At 39.2% G+C, this 12969-nt stretch overlaps 1 protein-coding gene across 1 annotated transcript in view; it reads right to left on the bottom strand.

The window, feature by feature from the left end:
* Positions 1 to 3214: 3214 nt before the first annotated feature.
* Positions 3215 to 12969, bottom strand: part of TLCD3A (TLC domain containing 3A) — a 34055-nt gene continuing 24300 nt past the window's right edge. The window contains exons 3-5 of the mRNA XM_072136244.1: positions 10708 to 10924; positions 10028 to 10123; positions 3215 to 5927 (exon numbers count right to left, since the gene is read on the bottom strand). Coding sequence (XP_071992345.1) covers positions 5658 to 5927; positions 10028 to 10123; positions 10708 to 10924 — 583 coding nt within the window. The 3' untranslated portion in view covers positions 3215 to 5657. The remainder of the gene's footprint in view (positions 5928 to 10027; positions 10124 to 10707; positions 10925 to 12969) is intronic.

The following is a 12969-nucleotide window of genomic DNA, read 5'->3' as shown; positions in this document are numbered from 1 at the left end:
TTCCTCATTGGCCCCTTTTGAAGGCTATAAAATTTTCGCTTTTCCGTTATTGGGGCCATGTGACGGCATTTTTTTTGCGGGATGAGATGCTTTTTCCATTGTTACCATTTTGGGGTTGGTATCACCTATTGTTGAAAATTTAGGAACTTTTTTTGAGGGCAGGAGTAGAAAAGCATCAATTCTGTACTGGATTTTTGACTTTTTTTTTTTTGGTGTTCACCGTATAGACTAATAATCATGTTAGCTTTATTCTATGGGTTGATACGATTACGGGGATACCAGACATGAATATATTTTCTTACGTTTTACTAAATTTGTCAAACAAAACCCTAATGTGGGGAAAAATCTATAATTTTTGTATTGCCGTCTTCCAAGTGGCATAACTTTGTTACGTTTTTGGCTACGGAGCTGGTTGATGGCTTGTTTTTTGCGGGACATGTTGTACTTTGCACCAGTATCATGTCATTTTTTGTGGGATTGAAAAGGTAAAAATCATAATTTTTGGAGGGTTTATAACAGTTTTTTTTTACGGCGTTTATCGTGGGGGTTCAATAATGATTTACTTTTATTCTACGGGTTGTTACGGACGCGGTGATACTATATATGTGGGGTTTGTGTTATGATTTAGACTTTTTTTTTGAGTTATATGTCTCTTTATATGTTTTGGGGGTTTGGGGCATTTTTAGAGATTTATGACTTTATTTTTTTATTGAATAACTTTTTTTTTTACTTTTTTACTTTTATACCATGGGATATGAACAAGCAATCCTCTGATTGCTTGTTCATGATAATATTCTGCAATACTCATGTATTGCAGAGTATTATCAGTGTCAGCCTATGCACTTGCATAGGCTGGCACTTTGCCAGTAAGATGACGTCACAGACGCCATCTTACTGGCAATTCTTGCTAGTAACTCTGGGGTCCAGATCGGACCCCAGAGTTACTATAGCAACGATCGGCGCCCCCCGAAAACGGTTCGGGGGGGCCGATCGTGGGGGAAAGACACCCCAGATACTTGTTAGATGCCGCGGTCGCGCTGACCGCGGCATCTAAAGGGTTAAGCACCCGCGATCGGAGACAACTCCGATCGCGGGTGTTACACTGGGGTGCCGGCTATTAGTTACAGCCGGCACCCCGTGTTTCCCGATGCCGGTTCGGCTCTGATCCAGAGCCGAGCCGGCATAAGCGCCGTGGCGGATATATCCGCCACTGAGCGCTAAGTCACTGCGCTCCGTGGCGGATATATCCGCCGCGGAGCGTGAAGGGGTTAAAATTATTTTTAAAAAATATAAAAAAAAGTGGTTGGCAAAGGATTTTTTTTACAGCAGATTAACACATTAGGGAACGTATCAATGTTGGTCTGCCAGTGCAACGTCAGACAACACTATTTTTTTTTTTTTTTGCTGGACCTGACTTATAACTGTGATTTTAAAATGTTCATGTGCTACTTCACACCTCCTTCGTGTTGGTGTAAACGGTTTCAATATTTGGTGCATAGCCTATTTCTAACCAACCATGCCTGCTTTTTCAGCTGCCACATCCCATTAAGAAAAGTGGTTGAAAAGCCTTTCTGAATGTGTTGTAAAGCATATTTTGGTGCTTAATACATTAACCCCCCCCCCCCCATTATGTTTACATTCCTTCTAAATGGATGTCCAGCAGTGCCATCATATACACCAGTGGAAACTAGTTTCAGTGTATTGGTGATGCTCAGGAGTCTTCTCCATATACAGCAGGTATCTGTCCTATTAGACAACATTAGGACATCATCAGCAGTTGGAATATATTTTAAATATAATGCTATATATAATGAGTGCAGCATAGATTGCATTGACCCCTAGGATCCCAACACCTTAGGAGGCCTAAATAAAGAAAACTTTTTTAGACTATAAAAATTCAAAATGATGCTCCAAAAAGGTCCACAAATCAAAAAAGTCTTATTCCCTGCTTTAAATGCTCTTCTGTCAATCAATGTATAACTTCAGCGATAAATGGTACCTTTAAATCTGAAAAAAAAAAAATATGAGAGTAGAGATGTATTCAATGTAGAACAGTGGTTCTCAACCCCTGGGTCGCGACCCCGGCGGGGGTCGAACGACCAAAACACAGGGGTCGCCTAAAGCCATTGGAGCCACGATTTTATTGCATTTTTTAGCACAAATATAATATTCTTGTACATGGTTTAGGGTCACAACAACATGAGGAACTGTATTGCGGGGTCACCGCATTAGAAAGGTTGAGAACCACTGATGTAGAAGATCTTTTCCACTTGCTTCAGACAGCACTCAGCAGTCCACGGCATTCCCAAATGTATTCAGTCCTCACGCTTTGATGTTCCGGCCACAAACACAGTGTATGGGTAACAAGGTTCTGGCATTCCGTGTCTCCAGTCTGCTCAACAGTCACTGCTTTACAAGAGTGCTAAGTGTCTCCAAGGTAAGGGATGAGATCATATCATAGCGTAATCAAGTATTTGACATTGGTATATTTTTATTACATTATACTCACAAACAGTAGATTAGCGGCTTATCAATAGATTAAAAATTAACACGTGGCTAATGCCTGATTCTGATTTGCGCCCTGTCGGCTTCTTCAAAGGGCTTGCCCATATGTGACTACAACTTCCTTATATCTCGTTCAAGGAATGTTAACTCTTTTGTGGGTTGTAGAGATGAAAAAAGTAATATATATTAAAAATAAGTATAATAATAACAATTCATAAGAATAATTCATAGGATATTTCAAGTATTCATTACTTTTGCATATATTTTATATGTAACTGTTTATATATTTACCTGGTTGTATACAACAGTTGAATTATTATAAAATTGTGTTAGAGTATAATGTAACAAAAATATACTGATATCATATATACTGATGTGTATGTATATATATATATATATATATAAAGTTGTAAATACTTGATTACGCTATGATATGATTTTATCCCTTACCTTGGAGACACTAAGCACTCTTGTAAAGCAGTGACTGTGGAGTAGACTGTGTAGACACAGAATGCCAGAACCTTGGTACCCATACACTGTGTTTCAGGCCGGAACATCAAAGCGTGAGGACTGAATACATTGTGGAACGCTGCGGACTGCTGAGTGCTGTCTGAAACAAGTGGAAAAGATCTTCTACATTGAATACAATCTTTACTCTCAAAGGGTTTTTTTCAGATCAAATTCAAAGGAACCATTTATCACTGAAGTTATACATTGATTGACAGAAGAGTGTTTGAAGCAGGGAATAAGACTTTTTGACTTGCAGACCTTTTTGGAGCATCTGGCACTGGCAGAGTTCACCATCTTTTATGTGGTGCACCTTTAACATACAGGTGCGATACAATTTGCAACTTAAATACGGCCCTCGGTCCGAATAAGTCGGACCAACCTACTGGCACACCCCTTAATTTGTGTCGCATTGGAGGCACAAAGGTGCCGTTTATCGCTGAAGTTATATACATGATTTTTCACAACACTTTTTCATTTGAAGTCAAATAATGTACTAAAGGTTGGAACTCGTGTTGAAAAGTAATGAAATTTGCATACAAAATAACCCAACTTTTATGTGAAATAGTCGTCAAAGATAGACAATGGTGATGCCCATGTTATTAAAGTGATCAACTGCAGGAAAACGGTTATTACCCCAAAAGCATCTCTGATTATAAAACAACCAAAAAAAATACAACCTCTTTACACCCATAAAAAAATATGGAAATAAAACAACAACAACAATTCTTGTTAAATAAATGTACTACTAGCCCTATGCTTCTTCTGGTACTTGATAATGACACAGAATTCTTGTCACACAAATTACTGTGATTTGTGCTCAATTGCATTGATATGGGGGGTGCATTCTGCGACAACGATAGTTTAAAGAAATGGCAAAACAGGGAGCAATGGCTTCCTCCCTCTGCTATTCCAAATAGAAGAAAGCATTAGGGTGCACGTGGAGGTAAATTTGTTTGGGGACCCAGAAATACGCCACTAATCAAGATGCTTAAATCTAATTGCCCTTTATGAGCCAGAGGTTAAACCTACAGTATATACTTTCTTTAATTTACACTGTTATTGTGGAACGATGGATCAGGCTGTAGCAGAAACTATCCAGAAATTGCATTGCAAAAGTTGGAATCTCTAACAATATTTTGGTATGGCCATTGCCCCCAATGAACCACAATGCACTTGTGTTATGTAGAGCTACATAACATTTGGTCCGTGTAATATCCCTGTTATTTATATGAAAAATTCTACAAATAAAGCTGTAAGTTTCATCAAGTTGAAACTGGTGCGGAAATCGTTTCCTTTGGTAGAGCTATGCCTAAACATGCCACCCATGCCAAAAATGGGAACTTTAAAAATATGCACATGGAGCTCAGGGCTCCGGCTCTACAGTAATAACAATGCCCCCTGCTAAATGTTTTCCACCAAAGTCTTCTCCCATTCTTTCCCTCTTAGCTACATCACTCCTGGGTCCAACGAGATGTGGAGTTGAAGTCCTGAGGTGCTCTGCCAAAGCACTTTAGCATATTTTGCTTATTTCTAAAGTGATGTTTTAGCACAGGAGCACGCTGGACAATGGGAATTTGGGTGGCATATGTGGGCATAGCCCTACATAACATATCAGTTAATGAAGGGTAATTATTCCCTCAGAACCTGCACCACATTTTACAAAGTACTGTATTTGTACTGCCTGTAGATCTGCCTAAAATATAAATTATATATATTTTCAGTGCATAATATTACTTTCAGTTGAAATCACCAAATTAGCATTGATGTTGTTTTTTGCCTGCATAACTAGACTTGGTGCTATCACAATTATGGTAATTTCCAATGCATCTGGTATAACGCATATAAATTTTAGTGCCTAATCAAAGTAAATAACCTACATTCAGTTTGTCACAGGTAAATTAAAACAGGTTTTCAAATTGACAAGTCGTTGACATAACTCAAAGAAAGTCAATTATTGACCAAAGTATAACATTTCATTACCACAGAAAAGGCTTATTAAACCCAGTAAATTATAATCTGTTAGAAATCATTACTCAACTCCTGTACAAACCACATAGTATAGAGAAAATTGGTTAAGCTTCATTTACACTCCAAGAAAGTTCTAAATTTACCATTAAATAATTCTACTTATCCTTGATGGTGAAATTGTTCCGTTCCCCATCTATAAAATGCCCTATAGATAGATACTATAGAAAACCTGATAAAAAAACTCAATATTAAAGATCAATCTGTATGATATTTATGCAGAATATGCAGTGCTATTGGTACTGAACATGATATGTCTTTTAAAATTGTACATTCTCTGTATTTCATTATCCTAAAATGATGTAAAACAAATACTCTTCAGATTACCCAGAACAAATATAGTGCAATTCTATACATGTAAAAAAAATCACATTGTGATTTATACAACAACAATCTTTTTGTATCTAAAATATAGAAATTTAGTGTTTGTGTAACCTGGAAGCTTGTAACAAGAATCCATAACGTTTCAGTATCAACACATATAAAGTAGTCACTGTCCACAGCTCTCCTGGAAGGACTGCTATGTTAGTAGTGAGGAATAGTAGTCCAGTCCCTTCTAAAAAGTAACAGCGCCCAGCCATATATCATGACTGCAGCTCATATAAAGATATTAAATGTTATCTGTCTTTAATAGAGGCAGAATTGCTGTATAGTCTTATGGCCTTTCGGCAAATAAGTGAAAACCAGTATATCTGTGGTGCCATTATGGTGGCAATTGTAATGTTGCAATGCAGAGGAATGTTGAATGGCACTTTGTATAGTGGAATCCCAAACTGCTTTCCGTAGGCGTGGTACATAAAAGGGAACAGCAGAATACGGCAGGCGAAAAATGTCAGCAGGACAAAAGCACCGTTCACTTTGTGCAATAAGGAATTCTGCAGATTCATCTGTTGGAAATAAAATACACTGCATTAATAGAAATGCTAATTTTACATCTAATAGGAAAGAGGGTCAATAATACAAATTTACATTATATTTATACTATGGCATCCAGGACTTCCATGTACAAAAAATTGATCTGTTTTTATTTTCTGATTATAGATTTATATTTTCTGAATATGATGATGGAGCGGCTATCTTGTCTGAGCTGCTGATTTATATATAACATTTATACATACCCTATATAGCAAACAAAAGGACCACAGAACCTGCAGTTCACGGACTATAATAAGTTTTGGGGGCATATTGATCTGTGCAGAGGTCACTTTGAAGGAGTACTATAATAATCTTTATATAGTGACATCATAGTTCGTAGCACTTTACAAATTATAGGGGACATATACAAATAAAATAAGACATTACAGATTGAAAACAGTCATATGGAACAATTTAAAGAAATTGTCACCAGAATTTTACCAACCTGGCAAACTATGACTGCTGATAAAGGGTTAAAGGTCCTCCCCATATCACCTAAAATTAGCTACCAGTGAGGCCCTGTATCTTAATTACAGTCGTTTTTTCTGACATGCAAATTGGCTTTTCTGACTCATGTCTGCTGGCGTTGTCTCTTCTCTCCTGGGTTGTAAGTTAACCATGCACCCTTATTTTGACTGGTCACATGACATAAATGTAACACAAGGCAGAGCTGTCAGAGTGACCTAATCTCAGGTCCTTTAGCCTCCTAACATTATCAAACTGTACACATACATTGTAAATGTTGCAAATGCAAAGGGTACAGAACCTTTGATGACATCACCCTGGTCACAGGACATGTTCCTGTATACGTCATATGAGAACATTGGAGTATATGATGGCCTCTCTGCATGAAAAATCAGACCAGTTCACTAAAGTCTGGTCCCTCTAGGACGATATTGGAGATGACCTATCCTAACATTGTAAAAGTTATGACTTATATCTTTTTTTGTACATGTAGAGACCCATGGGTGTGTTTTTACCTTGTTTTTCTTGAATTTTTTGTGTTAATTCATGGATGTGAATTCTCTTATTTTATGAAGGGTAATAGTATGAAGCTGTTACTTAATGGTTACCAAGTAGGACCATTTTTCACTACATTTAGCCTTTTGATATTGGCGGAAGTTCACCAGGACATAAACTCTGCATATCTTCAGGGCAGACCACTGCTAATACCATTCATACACATTCTGCACACTTGTATAATTACTACCGATAATGTAATGTTGTTTATTCCTGTGACATTTTAATCTTTCAATAAAATGTAAGTTGGAAAAAAAAAAAAGCATATTGCAAGATTAGTTAAAGGGGTTGTCTGAGACTATAAAAAACAACCTTGGTGGCCCAGGTGGGGGCTGCTTAAAAAAACCTCTCGGCGTACCGCACTGCCATCTCTCCAGTCCGTACCCCATGTAAACAAACAGAGGCACGGAAGCCATGCTGCGCTCAGTCGCCACGCCCACCCGTCCCGCATATATATTGTTGGGATAGGGCCAACCAGCCGGAAGCTGAATGCAGAGCGGCTTCCATGCCCCTGTTGGTATACATGGGGCACCGCCTGGAGAGATGGCAGCACGGGGCGCTGGGAGGTAAGTACCGTATTTACACTCGTGTATAAGCCGAGTTTTTTAAGCACAAAAAATGTGCTGAAAAACGTCCCCTCGGCTTATACACGAGTCTATTATAAAAAAAAATTACCCAGTTTAAAAAAATAAACTTAAATACTTACCCTCCGACGTCAGCGCGGCTCCCCGATGTCGGCGCGGCTTACCAATGTCCCCCATGTCAGCGCGTCCTGTCTTCTTTCTTCTCCGCGGCTCCTCTTCTCTCTTCCGGCATTGACGCGGCCATGTTTTCTTCATGGCCGTGCATACTATGACGTCAGCAGCGCCTGCTAGAATAAAAGATGGCCGCATCCATGCCGGAAGAATGAAGAGGAGCCGCAGAGAAGAAAGAAGACGGGACACGCTGACATCGGGAAGCCGCGCTGACATCGGAGGGTGAGTATTTAAGTTTATTTTTTTAAGGTCCGTGGGGGCAGGCTGCTGTATACTACTAGGGGCTTGTTGTATACTACTAGGGGCTGCTGTATACTACTATGGGCTGCTGTGTACTGCTAGGGGCTGCTGTATACTGCTAGGGGCTTGCTGTATACTACTAGGGGCTTGCTGTATACTACTAGGGGCTTGCTGTATACTACTAGGGGCTGCCGTATACTACTGGTGGCTGATGTATAGTACTAGGGGCTTGCTGTATACTACTAGGGGCTGCTAAATACTACATGGCGGCTGACAGGCTGTATACTACTGGGGGCTGGCAGGCTGTATACTATTGGGGGGGGGGGTTGACCAATGCATTTCCCACCCTCGGCTTATACTTGAGTCAGTAGTTTTTCCCAGTTTTTGTTGGTAAAATTAGTATAAATGCTTCTTTTTTTTTTTTTTTTTTTTTTTTTTAAAGCAGCCCCCCCTCCCGGCCACCTAAGTTTTGTTTTTACAGTCTAGGACAACCCCTTTAACTTAGAAATTTAACCTATAAATTTTGGTACAGCTACAATTTCTACTACCTACACAATGAAGTTGTATATTATTATATTACAGGGTGAGCATAAAAAAAACTTAACATAAAAATCTTATCGTAACTGTTTAGGTATGTGCCTGCCAACACTATTCTGCCAAGCATAGGCACTACCATGTTGCTGTTACTGTGGCGTCCTGGTCGTGTTTCTCCTGCTTAAATACAGGGATCTTAACTGCTTGGTACCAAAGTCTGAGTGCCCGACTTCCTATGATTTAAGGGCCACTGCCAAAAACTGCACACCCTCACTCAATGGGATGTGTGTCCTAGCCAAATTTTACGATTCTGCTGTTATCTAGATTTTTGTGGTGTGACCCCCGACTAAGTTCTAAGACTACGATACTGAATGCTTTCACCTTTGCTGATGATCCACAACCTGCTGCTCTTAGCAGCGTAAAGTACCAAACTAGTCCATACCCTTCAAAAATTCACGGATAATAAAAAAACAAGATTGTACATAACCCTATTTATAAAGTCAACCTGAGACAGTGGTTGGGAGTTACATGCTTTTGATGTCATATTAAAGATAGGAATCTTTAAAGAATCTCTTTAAATTGCCTTCAGAACTGGAGAAAAGAGCAATGGTGGGTAGCTCACAGCCCCAAACATGGTCGTGTTTATGAGGCCCAAAAGTAATATGCAGAATCTGGATTTTTATGTGCTGGAAGCATATTTAACAATAGTGAGGCAAACTGCACTGAGCTCAGTGTGCCTTAAGAATGTGCAGGGTGCGCCAGATTACTGAATACTGGCATACTGAAAGACGCTCTTTCTAGTGCCAAGTCAGACAGAAAACTGGCGCAGACAGTATAATAGATCTGGCCCTATGTCTTTAAACCCTTCCCCACGTGTGATGTATTCATATGTCACACGTCAGCTGCGGGCTTATGGAGAGGGTGTACTGGCTGAGGTGGAAACCCCCAGCGGAAACAACCACAATCTGTGCTAGCACAAATGATGGAAGCGCAAAAATGAAAAAGGGCCTGCTTAAATTGTCTCTATCTTTGGATCTATCCACAGAACCACAAGACTGGTGTGATTTGAAAAAAAGAGATTATCATCTTAAATATGACACCAAAAACATGATTTTAGGTACTATAGAGGCAATGATAGGCAAGTCTGAAGTGACATTCCCTCTGATGCCTCTAAAAGTGACTCCTCTCAGGCAAAGAATGACTCTTCTCTGCTCATTCTCACATGACTTTGGAAGTGATTTTTTTTATGGCAAGGTTTTACATAAAAGTAATTCTAGTTACGTAGCTCAATGGGACGAAATCTGGTGACACATTTTTTTTTTTATTAAAGAACTCTGGGACAGACTTGGCATCACTAGCCTGGAGACACTGAACCGTTTTTTTGGGAGGATATGGTGGTTTATTATCTCCAAACTAGATAAAAAGATATCTTGTAGAGTGAAGGTCACATAAAAAGTGGATTTCAAATCGCAAAACCGACAACAGCCATAACATAAATGAACTTATTGAACCATAACACATACCTGTATTAGAATTTTGCCAAGTGATACAAATGGTGTGCTTAGTTCTGCTACTAAGAGACAGCCGATATAAAAATCTCCAATGTCTCCCCTTATAAACTGCAAAGTAGAAGCAAAAAAGACCAAGATCAGTATATGCTATCTAGAACATCTGGCAGGAAGAAATGTATGGTATGACAGCTCATGTTGATACAAGTATTATGCTGAACTTGGTGTAGCCTAATGTAGTTGATATTTACACAGTGATTTGTGTAGCAAGGGCAATGTGCTGATAACACATTGTATGTGACAAATGTTATCGGGCCTAAATGGTGTTAAAATAGTGCACAGATTACTACATTTACAGAGTAATGTTCCCCTATGAATTACATATCATAAGATAGCTACACCCTATTACAGTCATCTCGCTGTTATGTAGTAAAAGTCATATAATTACAGGATCTGCCCAAATAGGACAACCTCAGATGCCCCATTGGACAACTGAGTGAGGAAATCATTTGTTCAGGACTACCCTCCATCAGAAAGAAGTCAAAATCTAAATTTATCTTTTAAAGGGGTTGAACAAAACCTGGGCAAGATAGGGGCTGTATGTAATGTATTGAACTTAAACAGTTGCTTGCTACATTGACAATGGAGTACAACCATAAATGAAAACATTCAGGTCCACTATGGAGTTAACTCACCAGTCCAATTGGTACAAGGATGGTTAAGATAGATATGTGATGAACGAGCATTAGAAATTCTTTCCGCAGAAGACTGTTCATTGCAGAAGAAAAGTGATCTTTTCCATTGAGGACTTTGCTGTCTTTACACTTATACCAGTGGCGAAGATACATTGCATATGTGTCATACACCATGTATGGGATAATCAGCCACAAATATGCTGTAGCCAGCCAGTGTCTGTGAGTAGAAAATACAGCATATTTCATTAGATATCATTGTATGCTATTATAAGTTCACTTTCTAATCTCTGGGTGCATATAATTGAATATCACTGCTCAGTTATTTGCTCCTAGTCTTCTGAGGTTTCGTATTATCTTACACTTCTCTGAAGAATACAAATTGCTGGTCTAATAGAATTTCTTCATCCTGCTTAGGAAACATTTCTTGATGTTTGATGTAAGGAAGGGCATTATCATGTACAGTATAGTATTGTGTCTCTTGACATTATTATTGCAAATCTTGTTTATTGTTGATGCCGTTTTTATAAATATTGTGACACATGTAAGGGACTGAAACAGACAAGCACTGGATCATTTGTCATGGTCCATCTAATGAGCTGATTGAGAGAAAAACTGTATAGAAAGAAATAAAAACCTTCCTCCAAATGCTACAATAAATTCCTCATCAATAAACCCTTTCCAGTACTGTAGTGTTTATAGCCTATAATATTCAGGCATCCTTTTGCATTCTTTCAAAGTCTCGCAGAAGATATATTGTAGGGGTTGTCTGGGAATATATAAATATAATAATATTTCTACAGCACCACTGATATATATCTTATACTCGCCTCTTCTGGAGTTCCTGTTCAGACGCTGCACAGTTCGTCACTTCCGCGTCCCTCTTTGCATAGGGAGGCCAGATGTGCCATCCCGATTACAGACACGCTTGCTACAGTATGCTCATGCTATGGTTAGCCTTTAGCAGGCGCACGGCTGTGGCTTATTATTTTTACAGCCACATGTAACAAAAAATGTATTACGAACAACCCTATTAAAAACTGCAGAGGGAAAAATAACCTGCTCACATTGCATTTTGAAAACGTGGAGAAAAGAAGAGAAATTATTTCTCTAATTACATTGCTGTTAACATTAGCATTTACAGAATGCATTGTTAAAAAAAGTTAACAATTTTAACAAATGTGTTAACATTGCATTAAAAGCAATGTAATTAGGCAAATCTCAGAGGAGTCCCTTGTGCTGGTATCACCTGAAAATTTTTAACATGTTTAATCCACGTTTATTAAAGGAAGACGGCATGCACATACATGGTAATCAAAACATGAAGGGTGGTCTCGCAGGACCCCAATAATTGAGCATAACCAGCACCAAGTTATAACAGAGTGATAGTTGCTGTAGGAGTGTGCAGAGGTAACGGATGTAACTGTGGCAGACTGCAGGGTTTTCCTGCACCCAATCCACTGGTAAGATGACATACCGGAGACGGACAGGGGAAGACAAACACCATCCGCCAAAAGGCCTGCATCACCAAGCAGCTCCACCAGACATGCAGATGAACTATTTCCATACCTGGAGCGTATTTCACATAAGGACTCAACCTCTATAAAGTAAGTGCCTGTTAAATCAAGAGTTAAATCGATAGACCCTATTAGGTTCCTTTACCTATCATCTCACAGTGGATACAGTAAGGAAGAAAGGCAGGGGGGGAAAGAAAAACACAGGAATGTATTTCTTTCACAAAGTATGTTACTTAAAGTGATTATCTGCATTAAAGCTATGGCAGGATCCCTGCACCGACAATCAGAGCAGAGCATTATATGGGCCTGCAAGTCATAACTTTGCATGGTGCCCCAGTAATGCTAATTCATTCCCTAGGGTTGACATCACAATTGTCAACTATGATGATGTACAAATAGGTTTTGCTTAGTGTGCTATAAAAATGAAATTTTCTTACAGTCAGTCACTTCGATTTGACGCCTCATCTAGTTTCAGTCAGATAAGTTTAGGAGTAGACAATATTTCTACTACCAAATATTAGCTGTTGGAAGAGAGGAAAAAAAGGCAGATTTAAAGATCGAGTTGGTCACAGTAAAACACAAGGTGATGCTATTTTAAAGGGAACCTGTCACCAGGAATCTCAGCTGAGGCTAGACGGCGCGGCTTCTCCTCGCCCCAGTAGCCTCTTTGATCTTCCTATCCAGACATCTCATCCGCAATCAAGCAGCCGCAGGCCTGTGTTCTGCACATGTGAAAGGAGCTGTGCGC

The sequence above is a fragment of the Engystomops pustulosus genome, chromosome 2, assembly GCF_040894005.1.
Source record: "Engystomops pustulosus chromosome 2, aEngPut4.maternal, whole genome shotgun sequence".
In the NCBI taxonomy this organism is placed as follows: Eukaryota; Metazoa; Chordata; class Amphibia; order Anura; family Leptodactylidae; genus Engystomops; species Engystomops pustulosus.
Note: the sequence above shows the minus strand (reverse complement) of the source record. Positions and strands in the feature narration are given on the sequence as shown.